This window comes from Capsicum annuum, chromosome 9, assembly GCF_002878395.1.
Source record: "Capsicum annuum cultivar UCD-10X-F1 chromosome 9, UCD10Xv1.1, whole genome shotgun sequence".
Lineage (NCBI taxonomy): Eukaryota > Viridiplantae > Streptophyta > Magnoliopsida > Solanales > Solanaceae > Capsicum > Capsicum annuum.
The window spans coordinates 8,972,594-8,990,920 of record NC_061119.1 but is presented as its reverse complement, the minus strand read 5'-3'; the positions used below and the strand labels follow the sequence as shown (position 1 = coordinate 8,990,920).

General features: G+C 33.6%; 2 protein-coding genes across 2 annotated transcripts; both read left to right on the top strand.

Annotated features, from left to right (window-relative positions):
* Positions 1–7,545: 7,545 nt before the first annotated feature.
* LOC107842224 (fasciclin-like arabinogalactan protein 12) lies at positions 7,546–8,791 on the top strand. Its single transcript, XM_016685978.2, has one exon. The coding sequence runs from the start codon at positions 7,886–7,888 to the stop codon at positions 8,627–8,629; it is 744 nt and encodes a 247-aa protein (XP_016541464.1). The 5' UTR covers positions 7,546–7,885; the 3' UTR covers positions 8,630–8,791.
* Positions 8,792–12,258: 3,467 nt separating this feature from the next.
* Positions 12,259–13,238, top strand: LOC107842225 (fasciclin-like arabinogalactan protein 12). Its single transcript, XM_016685979.2, has one exon. It carries the CDS (start codon positions 12,412–12,414, stop codon positions 13,147–13,149), a length of 738 nt encoding a protein of 245 aa, XP_016541465.1. The 5' UTR covers positions 12,259–12,411; the 3' UTR covers positions 13,150–13,238.
* Positions 13,239–18,327: the final 5,089 nt, after the last annotated feature.

Genomic DNA, 18,327 nt, shown 5'->3' with positions numbered 1-18,327 from the left:
CGATTCGTTCACTTTGTAGCGCTCGTTATTTTATTTTCTACATGATGAATTATATGTGTTAATGTCAGGTTCTTACAACAAGAATTTTATAAACCAATATCTATAAAATTGATTTATGTACCTACCGGCATGATGCTTTAACAGCCTATCGGCAATCCATTCTGAAAAGTCGTTGATCAACTGTGTTAGTTTTTTTGGAGCCTCGTCCGAGATGTTGAACCCTTCAAACGGGTAATTCTTCTGTTCTCCCAAACTGACAGGCTCCACTTTTTATTCATCTTTGGAAGCAGTTGATGGATTATCAACCGTGATATTATGCTCTTCGGCAGTAGCTGTGACATCCACCTCGAAAGCCAGAATTATCAATGCTAAGTAGAGATATACAATAGATTTTTCATCTGTTGCAACAGATGAGTCTTATGTTGCATCAGATGGATTATCTGTTGGGATAATTCGAATAGGCAAATCAGAGCAGTATGATAATTTCGAACAGATGACCCATCTGTTGCAACATAATATTCATCTGTTGAAACAGATAACGAATCTGATGCAACAGGTTAGATAACAGTTGCAACAGATGTATATATTTGTTTGATAATTTTCAGCAGATGTATTATTTATTGAAACAGATATGTGCCTATTTGTTTTTTGGAATAGATGATGTACATTCACCTTCTTCGGCTCATGCTGCTCTCCTGTGGCCCTTGCACACTGAACATCGGTGCAAGACAAAGACAGAGGCATTGCAACCTTTCTTTTTTTGATGATTAATGATGCCTTGGAAGTGTCTTTCCTTCTCTTAGCCGCCTTGATCTCTAGTGGAGTGTCTGGATATGAAATCTTCTTTGATGGAATGACATCCCTCTTAGATGTCATTTCCTTTACAGAAGCAGTTAGTACATTAATAACATTAATCACTCCATCATGTTTCGCCTTGCAGTCTTGACATTTGTATGAAGAACATTCGCTAGATGCGGCAAAATCTGGAGAAAAATTTGTACAACCGTTATGATCATAATCATAATGGCTTGTTGTTTCAAAAACTGTAAGAGGAGCATCATTAGCCCCACCCTCCAAATTTGATTTTTCTTGTGATGGTTGGTTCTCCAAACAATTCTATTTTTATTCCATCAACGACCTTAGGGTCCGATAAAGTTTGCACAGACCGTAAATTAAGAAAAAATGGCATCTTCAACTCTCGGTTGGTCGGAACAAGCCACAGATGGACAATATAAAATAAATGGGTACATATACTAAGAATGATGATGAAATTATTTAATCATTAATTAAAACAAAAACTTGATTAGAATTGAACTTACTGCTTCCTTAGGGGAATTGAAAAGATCAAGAAATTTTGCATTTTTATCGGTTTTGGCCGACAACCATCTCAGAATTCTTGGACAGGAAACTTCTTCCTGGTAGTTCACTTTTTGTCTCAAATAAGGAATGGCTTCAAATGCCCAAGCCTATAACATAACACCAATAAATCAAAAGCATTATTGAATAAAAAAATGTTGAATCATATCATGATAAAAGAAATATTTACCATGAAGGCCCATGGAAAGCCATATAAGTTGACTATTTTTTACGCTAACGGAGTCAACAAATATTTGACAGTCATTTTGAAGCTTTCATAACCCCAAGGATAGCTGTTAAATCCCTCAAGATCCTCGGAGATATTTATTAAATCGAGGCTTATGTTATTTTTAACGTCTCTCGCCCAAAAAACATTATGTACAAACCAAACCAAGTACAGTGATTGTTTGTGCTTCTTTGAAAGTCCTTTACCTTTCAACGCTTCTATCATATTTTTTTTTAAGCTTGGACCAACAAAGGACACCAGGTCATCACGATTACTCGACTTGCCTTTTCCTTTTTTGGGTATGCGGGGTGCTTATTTTTAGGTCGGAATAGGTATAACTTGAAAAGGAAAAGGAGGATAACATTTTAGTTTGGTAACTATGGCAAACTCCTTCCAACCAAAACAAACAGGCATGTCACGGTAATTTATCCACACCTCATCCATCTTATCTTTGTTTTCATACATAAACCTGCGCTTGAGAAGATCATATACCATTTTCATCTGGGAACGAGCATTATTGTCCTCCGACAAATAAAGATATTGCCCAAAGCAGCTTTCCCTGAAATAAGAATCCAATTTTTATTCTTGAAGTATTTTTCTGAAGGCGTCAAAAGATTTTCCCATGACTGACTTAACTACGAGATCACCCGTTAAATCTGTGGCACCATCTCACTGTATTCTCATAGGATAATGATCAATGTTGAAGGTTTCGACCAACGCTTCGGTGGAAGGTCTATTAACATTTGGATCATCTCTTTTGAAAAATTCCTCCTCCCCGTGTTCATTATCTTCTGCTCCTGATTGAGATAACACTTGTAAAGCAAGCTCATAGAGTGGTGGATGTAGCTGAGCTGCTGCACTTGTTCCTTTACTTGGACTTGATTCAATTTCTTTTATTTTGGGAGCCATGTTATCTTAAATTAACAGGAACACAACATAGATTATAATTGATTAATGCATAACAGAAATATAACAGTTCCAACAGAAAACTAATCTGTTGCACCAGGTATATTATTTGTTGCAATATATAACCGACCCGTTGCAACGGATGAGTAATCCGTGGAAACCATAAAAACAACACTAATTTGTTGCACCTGGTATTTTATCTGATGCAACATATAATCGATCCGTTGCAACGGATGAGTAATTCATTGGAAACCATAAAAATAGATCACTAATCTATTGCACCAGGTATTTTATCTGTTGCAACATATAACCGACTTGTTGCAACGGATGAGTAAAACGTTGGAAAGAATAAAAATGGATCACTAATCTATTGCACCAGGTATGTTATCTGTTGCAACATATAACCGGCTTGTTGCAACGGATGAGTAAATCGTTGAAAAGAATAAAAACAGTCACTAATCTGTTGCAAAATGAAGAGTAAACCATTGGAAAAAATAAAAATAGATCACTAATCAGTTATCTGTTGGACCAATATTGTTTAGATTTCTTCCAAACAGAAGAGTCATTTGTTGCAACAGATGAATGATCTATTAGATTGTTCACCTGTTGCATCAAATTTTTATAGTTGCATCAGATTTTTATCTATTGCATCATATGTTTTATCTGTTATATCAGATGTTTCATCTGTTACAATACCATTTTTACCAAGACAAACAACAAATCAACCCAGCAACACCAACACATCACACACACACACACTAAGAACATCAACTGGGACCAAAAATCACCAACAAATTCGAATCAACAGTAGACAAGAAGAAAAAGAAATGCCAGAAATTAGGGTTTTATTCAGTCCACATTTCAATACTAGAATAGTAGTTGGCTCAAGTTCCTCTATTTCTTCATAATTTTTTACCTGTGAAAAAAGAAAATGGGACGACGAAGAACTTGAAGTTGTTGTCGCCGGAGAAGTCTTCACGTTGATTGATGGTTGAAAGTCGAAAAAGAACTGCCCGACTATCTGTCGTTGGAAGTTAAAGGAAGAAATTTTGCAGAATTGTTGGTTGGGAGAGAGTTGAGAGAAGCTGGAGAAAGAGAGAGAGAGAGAGAGAGAGAAAGAGTGGTTGATTTGGATTGAAGAGGGGTGTGGGTTGGGTTGATTTGTATTTTTGAAAAGATTAGAAAGTTTTGACAATATTAATCAAGTCCACAATTAACTTAATCAAGTTTCCTAATAATGTTTGACCATTTAAGTTGGTCAATGTCACCAATCCTTTATTCAAGACTTAAAAGACATCTTTCCTTCAATTTTCTCATGTAAGTTTATAACACCACAAAAGGGGAGAGGGGAGCAACCAAACGAAACAGGAATTTTTAAGTTAAGCCTATGAAAGTAGGATTTATTGCGTATATTTTTGGACATGCAATTGGACAAAAACGGAAAAAGAAAAAATTTCCACAAAACTTAAGAATTTAATCATATTAGGAAAAACTTCTACATTTAATTTTTATGAATTTTTAAATTTTAAAAATTATTAGAAAATAGCAAAAATACGATTTTGTCTATTACGAAGTGTTTTAATGAAGGGCGAAAAATTCAAATCACTTTTATAAGGGTCTTCACACTTTTAATATATTATAGATTATAAATATAGATTTTTGTGAAATACGTTTCATTATTTAAAATTAAATAATTTATTTATTGCGAAAATTTTTAATGAAAGGTAAAGGTTTAAATTATTTTTCAAAGCTTCTTCACACTTTAATATAATAATATAAACATAAACATATTTTTTTAGTGTAAGCACCTATTTATTTTACACCATCACTTTTACTTTTGTTATGCAGTATCTCTTCTCTTGTTGTTGGTTATTTTTCTTTTTGGTTTCTATATTTATAATTTTTTCTTGTTTTTAAATTCAAATTTTTACAAAATCATTCATTACATTCTTATTACATACAAATTGATCTGTAGAATTTCACGCAACTAAAAAGATGAATAATTCATAGATAAAAAAAATTTTGATTTCTGGTACATATTGCATAACATAATCTATAGATTAGACAATAAATTAATAGTGCATAGTGAATTTGGTAAGAGCTACACAATTTTATCTTTTGTTCATTTCCTCTTCTTTTTAGTACACTCTCGTTCATCTTTTTTTATTCTCAAAAAAAAGTATAATGATATTCACATTAACTGCATCATCTAGCAAGTCCAAGCTCTTGATAAATCGTTATAATACGATTTTTCTAACTTAGAACTCCATTTAACTGTCACTAGAAACAATAATTAGTCACTATAAAAATAGAAAGAAACTTAAAAATACTTTATACACAACAAAGACACATAAAGAGTTATAATTGAATAATCTTTCAGAGAGAAAAAAAAAAAAGCAATTACTGTGATAATAGTGCTATATAGTTTGACTTTAAAATTTGCGTAAAAACTATCAAATACCTTTGAAAGGAGTAAAACTTGCAGCAATCAACAGAGAATCACCACACATGTTCTACAAACCTTGATTTTTTCAGCGAGATAAATCTTTAATTTTTTTGGCAACTTCATTCAACGACAACATGCTTGTTTCGTTTAATTTTTCTATCAAAAATTTGTAACTGAAAGAGAAATACAAGAAATTATTAAAAGAGGAAATACATGTCAATTTTTTATTATACATAATTCATATATAATCTTTAAATTCATTAACTAAAAGAATAAAGAAAGACAGAAGGATGACAATAATGAATATAAGAAGACACTTGAATTAAAATTAAAATTAAAATCAATCAAACTCAAAATAAAAAGAAAAGAAGAAGTAGAAGAAAGGTTGTATTTTTATAATAAAGTATGATCAAAATATTACTTAAATAGAATTATAGCTTTTTTTTGTATATAGAGTAAAATTCTAATTAATTTAGAAGTGCTAAGTATTATGATTTATTACTTAGATAAAATAAGAACTTTAATTAATCTGTTAGTGTTATGAATAATTAGAATTTTTGAAACAGATCATTGAATTTGGAACTAAAAAAAGTACAGGAAATAAAAATTAAAAAAATATGTTTTTTCCTTTTTTGGTCTGCTCGTTTTGCCTTTTTGGGTATTATAAGCTTTGTAATATATATTACTATTTATGTATAATTAAAATTTTATTTGAGGAATATAAAAAAAGATAATATTAAATCTTCTTAAAATCAAATTTAGTTGATCTAGAATTCTTAAACTATTGAAAAAAATATCAGTTGTCATTAATTCTGATTACAAGGTTTCACCATAAATATATTTAATTAATTTTCGACTCTTAAATATAGGAAAAAATAGTGAAAAGATGATTTTGTCTAAAGCAAATACTTTTAAGGGCAAAAGGTTCAAACGACATTTCTAAGGTATTTCACATTTTAATATATTATAGATATAGATTATAGATATAAATGTTTTACACCCCTAACTTTGCGATTTAGAGTGAATATACCCCTTGCTGGAAAAGCATGCATGCATACCCTCGCCCTCTGACAAATGATGTATATATATCTTCTTCGCCCAATATCATTCATATTTTTTGTTTGCGTGACTAATTTAAAAAAAAAAAAATCCTAAATTTGGTTTTTTAATTGAGCTAAGCATCTAGTACCCCATAACTATGACCAAATTTGCTATGGCACACTCCAACTTCACGAGGGTTCTATTACCCTTCTGAACTAAATTTTAGAGTATTTTTTTTCAATCTTTTTAGCCGAGGTGACACGTGGCAATCCTTCACGCGCCTCAGATGTTTAACTTCATGCAAGGTGCCGCATGAGCACAAAAGGGTAACAAAAATATGTTAAAATTGAGTTCAGGGGCAATAGGACCCGTGAAGCTGGAGTGTGTCGTAGCAACTTTGGCCATAGTTCGGGGGTACTGGATGCGGATCTTTTTTCAATTTGAAAAATTTCACATGGCTTTAAACAATTGCTTCACCTGTTTTATTGTCTAGCAAGACTCGGAGGCGTGAGATGAATTTCAATGGAGAAACGTCAACTTGTTTGGGACTGAGGCGTAGTTGTAATGTCTTATTGTCAGAGTGACAAACTTCTGAATATATTTACTCTTAGCAGCTAAATTTTGGTTGTGCTATCTTGTCATGCATTGATACTGCAAAATCATACCTAATAACCAACTAATTGATATATAATCTTTATTTTGTCATTAGCTGTACTATCATATTCTTGTCCCACCATTTGTATCAATTATGAATGATGATGATTATCTAGCAATTGAGTACATATTCCAACTAGAAAGATTCTTGTTGGGGGATTGCACCTCAGCAAAAATCACAATAGAAAAATTAACCAGCAGGTTATTGGTGGACTGGTAAGTACTCTTTCATTCTTAGTCAGAGATCTTGAGCAGATTCAACTCTAGGTATGAAGTTGCCTTTGTTAGGGATCGTTTTCTCCCAACGTGGGACTTTCCGCACAAATTTGAATTTAATAGGTTCCAATGCAAGTATGAGACGGGTGGGAAACCAAAAAGAAATCACTATAAGCAAATGAGTAAAGCATCTAGTACCCCTGAATTATGACCAAATTTGCTACGACACATTCCAATTTCACGGGGTCCCTATTACCCCGAACTAACTTTTAGCGTATCTTTGTCAACCTTTTTAGCTGACATGGCACCTTTTTAGCACCTTTGACGTGACCCTCATTTTTGTGTAATAATGGTGTCACGTAAGCATAAAAGGGTGACACAAATACGCTAAAAATGAGTTTAGAGGTAATAGGACTCCTGAGTCCTGTGAAGTTAGAGTATATCGTAGCAACTTTGGCGATAATTCACAGGGTATTGGATGCCTATCTCTAAGCAAACCAAAAAATACGTACCTCACTTTTTTCCATCTTGTTTCCCTTCCATCCTAAGCAAACCAGCAGCTGCTATAACATCATCTCAATCTTATATATTATCTACTTGCTCACCTCACATGTAACGTTTCACCAAACATCACCCTCATTTTACTTTTATCCCAATACCCCACTAACTTTATTCCATCCTTTTCCCTTTCTTTTGTTTGATAATTGTTGTGTTTGGGCCAGCTTGCGCACATCTCAACTGATTCCATGAAATACCTATTAGATCCCACCATCATAATACCAGGTAACTCTGATAAATATTTGAACTTGAGAAAAAAAACACCTAGTGTCTTTTATCTCCGCTAATATTTGAACTTGAGAACCATGCACTTCAGTTGATCACTAAGCAACACCCTTGAATATTTTCCATCCTTTTCCCTATTATAGTTCTCTTAATTGTTTTAGAGCAAGCAATTTAAACCCTCATTATATAAATAGTGCAGTCTCCTTTTGCCACAACCAGAGCAACTTCAACTTAAGCTTAACCAAAAAAGCACCAAAATGAAACACAACTTAGTGTCAACCTTTCTCTTCTTGTTTCTCCAATGCATTGGCATTTTGGCTCAAGGTCCATCACCATCTCCAATTCCACCACCAGCTCAAGCCGCGGCTCCTGCTCCGGGACCCCCTGGCCCGACTAATGTAACAAAAATCCTAGAAAAGGCGGGACAATGTTCCACGTTTATACGGTTGTTACAAACTACTCAAGAAATCAGCCAAATAACCTCATTACTCAATGACTCCAACAGCATAACTATCTTTGTACCAACAGATAATGCATTCTTGAACATGAAAGCAGGTGCTTTGAATTCCTTCAATGATCAACAGAAATCAGAACTGATCAAATTCCATGTTCTCCCTCAATACTTCTCCCTTTCGCAGTTCCAAACTGCTAGCAACCCGGTGCAAACACAAGCCGGTGGGACTAGCAACCGCGAATTCCCTATCAACATAACAACAAATGGAAGTTCAGTGAATATAACTACTGGAATTGTCAATGCTAGTATCTCGAATACAATTTACATTGATAGCCAACTAGCTATTTATCAAATTGACAAAGTACTTCTCCCATTGCAATTCTTTGTCCCTCCTGCACCAACGCCCGCTCCTTCACCACCTAAGTCGAAAAATAAAGATGATTCATCGGATTCTGACTCTACTTCCACTGTATCTTCTAGTGAAACCAACTCGCCTCGCAGACTTCTCTTCTTCTTAGCTGTTTTTTGTTTTGTTTATGTAAGCTAATATGTTGAAGTTTTACTGTTGTATGCATGCATTTTTGTGATTTCATTCAATTGTAAGTTTGGGTTGTGCCATGTAAATTTGGATTGGTTTTACTCTACATGATTTTTGAGTAAGAAGATACTCGATGTTAATTTGTAATATATATGAAGAGGGATTGTCACATATAGGAAGGTAAAATGAGTTTGAAAGCTTTATGCATTAGGGGTAATATCGGTATGAAGGAAAATGTTTTCCACCAAAAGTATTGTCTCAGAAAACGTTTTTTGTTTTAGTACGTAAGCAAGAGTTATTATCCTAAGACATTTGTATATAATCTATTATTACCAAAATGGATTAGATTTGATCTTATATTCAGATGATGAAAGTTAGCACCCGATGATGTCATATGTCCTGCGATTAAGTCAATTCTTTTAAACATAGGACAAATCCGTACCTTTCACATAGTTTAGCGTGAAGGGTCATATTGGCCCTAAACTATAACAGAAAGGGTATATTTGTTATTCACTTAAAAAATTATTATTCAATTATGGGACACGTGGCATTCACCATGTGTTAAGCTTCCACCATTGAAAGTAAGGGTAAATCTAGTCCAATTTGGTAACTTCAAGTTCAAGAACACATTTGACCCCAACTATTAACGGAGGGCAAATTTGAAATATTTCACATAGATTACGGATAAATTTGACCCTTTATGATTAACAAAACGCCCTAAACTACCTGTGCAGTGTTGTAGCTAATTATATAATTTTTTGAAGATATTGTATGGAACTATGATTTTATTTTTTTTACTTGCATATGAATTAAAGGAATAAAATGATCCTCATTTAACTATCTAAGAAGTACAGTCCAGAAAAATCAGATTTGATTAACACCATGAGAAGCTTCTGAAAATCCTCACTTAAATGCTAAATTTTGGTTATACTGTTTTTACCATGCAATTAAATTGCAAAGCACATGCTTAATAACCAACGATGTAATTGTCTGATGGATTACAAGTTTTTATCATACACTAATCTCATCAGTTGTACCAATAATTTGTCAATTGTGACTGTTGAAATTACACCTTAATTAGCCCTCCTGTCCCACCATAACCATAATTAATGATTTATGATTGTCCTGTAGGATCCTCAGTATCTAACCAAAAAAGAAAATTCCGCCGAAATATTCTGTGTTGACGTAGGGTCTAGAGAAGGCAGACGTTCAAAGGGGATGTAATGTAGGCTCCTTACCCTGACACAAACATTAGTGGCTAATTTCATGGCTCTAAATCGTGACCTATAGATGACACAACTATATCGTTTCTCCAAGACTCCCCTTCCCTCAATATATAACACAACAAAAAGTTGAACAGTACATAGAAAAAAATCGAGAAAAGCATCTAGTACCCCCCTTGAACTATGACCAAATTGTTACGATACGCTCCAACTTCACGGGAGTTCTATTAGCTCCTGAACTAAATTTTAGCGTATTTTTGTTAACCTTTTTAGTTGACGTGGCACCTTTTGTCAACCTTTTTGGCTAACGTGACATTTTGACGTGGACCCTATTTTATGTAATAAAGATGTCACATCGGCACAAAAGGGTGACAAAAATACGTTAAAATTGAGTTCAGTGAGGTAATAGGATCCCTGTGAAGTTGGAGTGTATCGTAGCAACTTTGGACATAGTTCTAAAGGGTACTGGAAGTTCTAGAGGGTACTGGATGCTTATCTCAAAAATTTCTGGTTAATGATACTAGTTTATCATGCATTTACATTGCAAAAGCATACCTAATAACCAACAATGTAATTGTCTGATGGATTAGAAGTTGTTATCATACACTAATCTCATCAGATGTACCAATAATTTTTCAATTGTGACTGTTGAAATTAGATCTTAATTAGCCCTCCTGTCCCACCATAACCATAATTAATGATTTATGAATGTCCCTCAACATCAGTGGCCAATTTCATGGCTAGAAACCACGACCTATAGATGACACAACTTTATCATTTCTCCGAGACTTGCGTTCCCTCATTATCTAACACAACAAAAAGTTGAACAATATACAGAAAAAATCCGAGAAAAGTATCTAGTATCTCCCTGAACTATGACCAAATTTGTTACGACACACTTCAACTTCACGAGGGTCCCATTACCCCTAACTAAATTTTAGTGTATTTTAGTCAGCCTTTTTAGCTAACGTGGCACCTTTGAAGTGGATCTCATTTTATGTAATAAAGGTGTCACATCAGCACAAAAGGGTGACAAAATACGTTAAAATTGAATTCGGGGATCCTCAATGAGATCCTCAGTATCTCACCTAAAAATTAGTTCGGTTTACGAAATATTCTGTATTTACATAAGGTTCAGATAAGGCACCCACAGTTTACCGACGCAAGTATCACTGGCTAATTCCACGGCTCGAACCTATGAGCTATGACCTATAATTCACACTGAATTAACTTTATCATTTCTCGAAGGCTCCCTTTCCCTTGTTATCTAACACAAAACAAAAAATTGAACAGTTACACAAAATTCTGGTTAATAGTCTGATGGATTACAACAAGTTGTGTTACATTTCTCATCAGATGTACCAATAATGTGTCAAATTCTGACTCTTGAAATTACATCTTAATTAGCCCTCCTCTCCTACCATAACCATAAATAATGATTTATGATTGTCCTGTAAGTATATTGCATAGCATATTCTCCCCCATAGGATCTTCAGTATCCAACAAAAAAGTGCTCGGTATACGAAGCATTTCGCGTTCACGCAGGATTCAGAAAAGGACATACTCGAGGGAGATGTGATGTAGGCAGCATAACCAGACACAAGTATCAATGAATGATTTTGTGGCTCGAACTCGTGACCTATACGTTATATTGCTAGGACTAAAAAAAAATATTGTAGCACTCGTGTCAGACCCTCCAAAAATGTGCTCTTTTGTTTCAGTTTATCTTATCTGATTTTGAGTAGGAGAATCAAACTAACTAGTTTTCATGAATCAGTCTCAATTTAAAAAAAAAAAAAAAAAAAAAAAAAATTTAAATATTTGCAAACTACATAAATTGTAGTAAAAGCTTAGAAAAACTTGTGGCAAAAGAAAGCATCATTTGACTCTCCAAATAGTAACTAGGCCACTTTCAAATCATGAGCATCAGCATGTAGGTTCTGGATCCAAGTGGTAGTATCAAATATTTTAGCTATTGTTCTTGAGAAATGACTCGGTCTGTCCCATTCCTCGAAAAGTGAAACAAAAGAGTACTACCTTTGGAGGATCCAACCCGCATATAACTAACATTTTTGAAGAATCTGAGCAACATAACTTATAGTCACACGAAAAACAATTTACCGCTGTTCTAAGGCTCCCACCCCTCAATATCTAACAACAACAACATACCCAGTGAATTCCCACAAAGTGGGGTCTAGGGAGGGTAAAGTGTAGCAGTTCATACCACTACCTCAGATGAAGTAGAAAGCTAAGAGGTTGATTCTGATACCCAGCTCGGGAAAACTCACCTCCACTATCCCCAGCTGTTTTTCCTCCCATCATAAGCAAACTGACAGCTGCTCTGAGATTATCACAACCAATGATGTTCCTTCTCACCATAAATTGCACTCTTTCACCTAACTTTACACACAATTTTCTTCCATCAAAATACCCCACAAAAAATTTCTCTAATTGTTTTCAAATCAAGAAATCCACCCTCTCAACATATATATAACACATTACACAATTCTCCATCCACAACATTTAGAAAATTGAACCAAAAAACCCCTCCAAGAAAAGAAAAAAAAAATGGAACACATTTTCTTGATCTTGTTCTTTCTCTTCTTGAAATGCATTGGCATTTTGGCTCAGGCACCGGCTCCGGCTCCAGGTCCACCACCTCCATTAAACGTGACAAAGATCCTCGAAAAAGCAGGCCAAAGTTCGACATTCATCCGTCTACTACAGAACACACAACAGCTCAATGAAATCACCTCACAGCTCAACAACTCAAACAATGGAATCACTATATTTGTGCCAACAGACAATGCATTCTTGAACATGAAAGCAGGCTCATTGAACTCATTCACTGATCAACAAAAAGCTGAACTTATCCAATTCCATATCCTCCCTTCATACTATTCACTCACACAATTCCAAACTGCTAGCAACCCTTTAAGAACACAAGCTGGAGGAACAAGCAATAGAGAGTTTCCCATAAATATAACGACAACAGGTAGTTCAGTTAACATTACAACAGGCATTGTCAATGCAAGTGTTTCAAACACTATATATACTGATAATCAATTGGCTATATATCAAGTGGACAAAGTTCTTCTTCCTTTACAATTCTTTGTCCCTCCAGCACCACCACCACCACCACCTACGTCTTTAACACCGAAAAAGAAAGCAGGTGCCTCTACCTCCTCTACTGAACAAGATGCTTCTTCTGCAACTTCTTCGTTTCAAGAAATGTATAAAGGGGTGATCTACAAAGGAGGGATTTTGCTTTTCTTCTTTTATGCTGCATTTTTTTCGAGTTTATAAGTATGATCATGTTAGTATTTGAGTGCAATGTATGCTTGTGATTCTTTACCTACATTTCATTGGAATTGAATTTTGAGTGTTAAAATTGATCTTGTGATTATACAATTTTTGGTACTAGTATTCATGAGGCATTTTTGAAAAAAAACAAAAACTTTAGTAAGACAAAAGAAAAGGAAGATACATAGACCGATCCCATCAAATCCACCTCGTAGGAACTACAAGATCAACCAAGGACGCCTTAAGCATCCAGGGGTCACGATAATGTACTATTTTTCATCAGGTCTGAATAAAGATCAAAGATTTTGAGCTACGAAATCCTAAAATGACACCTTATATCTCTGGATAGTGTAGGAATATTCATATTACAAATCTTGTAAAATAATAAGGGACATAAGCATCATGTACCCCTGAACTATAACCAAAGTTGCTACGACACACTCTTATTACCCCTAAACTTAACTTTAGCATATTTTATCATCTTGTTATGCTGATGTGGCACCTTGTGTGAAATTAAACGACCGAGGCACGTGAAGGACTGTCATGTGCCACGTCAACTAAAAAAATGGACAAAAATACGCTAAAATTTAGTTCAGGAGTAATAGGACCGCGTGAAGTTGATGTGTGCCATACCAAATTTGGTTATAGTTGAAAGGTACTAGATGTTTATCTCATAATAAGGTGCAAACTTGTAATTATTTCTATAGTAGCATCAATAAAATTTGGTAACATTTGGAATTGACAATCAATTTATTAGGTTGCAGCCTAAATTCTTCTTAGGGAAAAGGCTCAAATATGCCAGTGAACTATCAGAAATGACTCATTTATGTCATCCGTTAAAAATTGGGCTCATTCATGTTATCGCCGTTATAAAACCAGTTCACCCATGTCATTACTTTTTAACGGTGGTTTTCTAAAAAACAGCTTTACCATGTGGCCTCTTATTAGAGGTCCACATCATTTTTAAATTTTTTTTAGTTTTTTTAGTTTTGGTCCATTAAAGAGAATCACCCGCACCCAACCTATCACCTTAACCCACTTTAATATTAATCGTAATTTTGACCCTAGATTTGAACATATATATAATCATTTAGTCTTCTAACATGAAATTTACATACTTGAATACTACGTTTAAAATAATATAGGTTAGAATAATTAATAATTTAAAATGGCAAATGAATAAATTGTGATAAAAAATAATTTGTTTTGACTCTCGAAATTCAAATATCATCACATAATTTAGGACGAAGAGAATACCACATACATGAAGAATCACAACTTTTAATTAGGAAGAATACCTAAAAAATCCTTCTAAACTTGGATTATAAGTTGTATAATTGAATTATCGGTAGTCTTAATTATTTTGTGAACTTGGCTATTTGGTAGCCTTTATACTCTTTAACGTGGACGAGACGTAGAGCATAATTTATATTTAGGTGTGTTAGAGTTTAAGAAAATATAAAATAAATAAAAGACCACCATCCAGGTACGCAGGGTGTTTTCAGTCCACATATTTTTGAGTGTTGTTTGGTACCTACTCACGTAGACACTATTTATGTGTATATTAATGAATCTTTAATGTGTATATTAAAGAATCCACCCGCGGTGAAAAAAGTTATGTTCTACATCTCGTCCACGTTAAAGAGTATAAAGACTACCAAATAACCAAATTCACGAAATAATTAAGACTACCAATAATTCAATTATACAACTTTTAATTCAAATTTAGAAGGGATTTTTAGGTATTCTTCCTAACTAAAAGTTGTGGTCCTTCATGTATGTGGTATTCTCTTCGTCCTAAATTATGTGATGATGTTCGGATTTCGAGAGTCAAAACAAATTATTTTTTAATCACAATTTATTCATTTGTCATTTTAAATTATTAATAATTCTAACCTATATTATTTTAAACGTAGTATTCAAATATGTAAATTTCATGTTCGAAGACTAAATGATTGTATATATGTTCAAATCTAGGGTCAAAATTAAGAGTAATATTAAAGTGGATTAAGGTGATAAGTTGGGTGCGGGTGGATTCATTTTAATGGATCTAAAAAAAAAGACGTGGACCTCTAATAAGAGGCCACGTGGCAAAGCTGTTTTTTAAAAAACTACCGTTAAAAAGTAATGACATGGATGAATTGGTTTTATAACGGCGATGGCATGAATGAGCCCAACTTTTAATGGATACCATAAATAAGTCATTTCTGATAGTTAAGTGGTATATTTGAGTCTTTTCCCTTCTTTTTATGGCAAACCTATAAGTGGATGACTTCATTATTATTTTTTTTTTAGAGAAAAGTCACTATTGTGGTGAGGGTAGGAATTCTTTGTATCTCAATTTGCTACACTTATGTGGTTGGTGTAATTTTAAATTATTTCTTCTGTTGATTTTCACTTGTCACTTTTTGCTTTATGAAAGCCAAATTGATAAACTATAAGGGTGTGTTTGGTATGATGGAAAATATTTTCTATGAAAAATATTTTCTTGGAAAATAAGTCGGTTTTCTACTTATTTTCTCATGTTTGGTTGGTGAGTGGAAAATATTTTTTGAAAAATATTTTATGGTGTTTAATTGATGAGTAGAGAATATTTTTTAGAAAATATTTTCTAGTGTTTGATTGGTGAGTGAAAAAATATTTTTTAGAAAATACTACTAACTGTTAACTAGTATATCAGTGCCTCTAGCAACTCAACAATTTGTAAGAACTAATTTAAGCATAACAAATAATATCAATATCGAATACTAAAATATACAATCACTAAATTTAAGCAACTATTAATTAGCAAATATAGGAGACAATCTCAAGATACTACAATCAATAGAAATATAACGGAACGACAAGCTTATTCAACCTCGTGAAACAAGTTACATCAATGACAAAATGAAATATGCAATTAGCAAAATTAATATAGGTAAGTCTTCATCTATGCATATGAAAATAACAATTCCTTCAACGAACATTGGAAATGAGAAAAATTCGGGCTTCACTATTTTTTATTTCAAGCAGTGAAAAATGAAAGCAAAGCACAGTGAAAAATATTTTTGAGTAATGTAAATTTTTGAGAAATGTAATTTTTTTGAGTCATGTGAATATGAGTGTTGTTGGGGTGGGGTCATAAGTCACATTTGTCATTTTCTGGAAAATGACTTTCCTTAGCCCATGAGGAAAGTCATTTTCCCTCAAATTGAGGAAAATGAATTGCTGTGGAAAATATTTTCCAAACATTTTATTGCAACCAAACAAGGAAAAATAGAAAAACATTTTCCATCATACCAAACACACCATAAAGTTAAATTGAAGTTGATTAATTTAATATTTTAAATTTTAAATATAGATGTTCGAAAATTATTGAAAAATGTTATAGGTTGCAATCATTTTTATATTAATATGATGAAAAAATACATCTTAAATGTTGGTCATAGTTTAAGCAATTTGACTCTCGAGAGGCGCAATGTTACAAGTAAAAAATGAATACTCCGCGAAGGTGAATAACTAAGGGAAATGCACGTTCATGGTGAAGCTAGTGATACAAGGAGTTCGTCCGAATATCTTTCGATGGAAAATTAATTCTATATATTAGTAAATTGTATATTGAATACTCTTAAATTTCTTTGTACATTTACTTGTTTATATTTTGAATTTTCTTTGATGAAAATTCTAACTCTACTGAAAATTGTGAATGAGGTCCTTATAAAGTAACACTATTAAAGCGCAGTATATAGTGGCGGCTGCCGCACCCTTATAGGGTCCTCCAAAAATCTTTTGACGGATCCAACATGCACTAGGCAATAGGGTTGAGCATTCAATTTGTTCGATTTGATAGTTTAATATCGGTTTGGTTTTCGATTTTCAGATTGACAAAAATGACAACCATAATCAAATCGAAATAAATTCGGTTCGGTTCGGTTTGGTTATTTTGAATTTTTATTTCGGTTTTGAAGATTAAAGTAGTGAACCTGTCTTTGTTATGACTGGATATTTAAAACTAATAATTTAAACAAAAAATAATTCAAACCTATTTTTCATTCCTAGATATAAATAACTCAACATAGATGAAACGAAATGATATAACCATAAGTTTAACATAATATATAATTTTATTATGTATAAGTTTGCACAAAAAGTTAAAACTCGGAAGAGTGGTCGCTGTCGGAAAGACCATAGTCAGCATTGCAGGCTGCAGCCCACAATGGTCGTCTGGTCGTCGACTCTGGTGTTGTTGTACAAACGATGATACAAGTCAAATGGCCACCTTAATTTTTGAAGACATGATTGGAGGTCATCATTTAAAGGCTCAAGACTTGGTCACCCTGAAGGCACAAGAATATGCAAGGAAGACCCGTTTTGAGCACAAGCAAAGCTGTGTGTGGAAGATTGCTTGGAGCATCAAAGACTTGAGGACTCACGGTTTTGGACAACACTTAATGGGTCATGATTTGGTCATCTTCATTAAGGGTATTTTGGTCACTTCATTGGATCCAAATGCACTACATGGCCACCCCACCATTTAAGGGCATTGTTGTCATTTTGCCTTGTCTTGTAATAGAATATTTTAGGTCTTTTTCTCATTAGTTGTTCATTGATGTAAGACTTGGAACATGAAACACCTTTAGTTGTAGGGCTTGGAATAGCCATCACACCGAAATCAGGGCAACAAGTGTGGATATCACTTGTGTTGTAATGTTGGCTTGAGACGTTGGTGTTTAGAGGAGGTAAATTTTCTCTTGTGTTAACGTAGGAGTTAGGTTAACCGTTGTGTATAGTGTTAAGGGTCCAAGATTATCATATTCTTGGATTCTTAAGATTATACCAACTAAGGTCTAACTATCTATCCATTTTATTTATGTTGTAATCGTTTGTTTGTGTTCTTGTAATTCAAATCCGTTACTTGTTGTTCTTGTTCCATTGTTGTTGTTCTTCATCTTGTTGTTGTTAACATAGTTTGTTGTTAGTTGGTTTTAGGTGATAAACACATCAATACATTGTGTTTTTGTTGTTGTTTGTTGAATCCGAGTGTGGTCTTTAAAAGGGTCCTCGAATCTTTGATCTTGTGGACTGATTTTAAAGTATGTTTCGTGTTTTCCTTGTAATTCTTGTATCATTTGGTATCAAAGTCATCTTTGATTTTACTCTAACAAGATCAATCTTGGGCTTGAGAGTTGAAAAAAAATATAT

What these genes read in the sequence shown, in the direction of transcription:
- LOC107842224 (XM_016685978.2), top strand. Translation starts at nt 7,886, where the DNA reads ATGAAACACAACTTAGTGTCAACCTTTCTCTTCTTGTTTCTCCAATGC.
- LOC107842225 (XM_016685979.2), top strand. Translation starts at nt 12,412, where the DNA reads ATGGAACACATTTTCTTGATCTTGTTCTTTCTCTTCTTGAAATGCATT.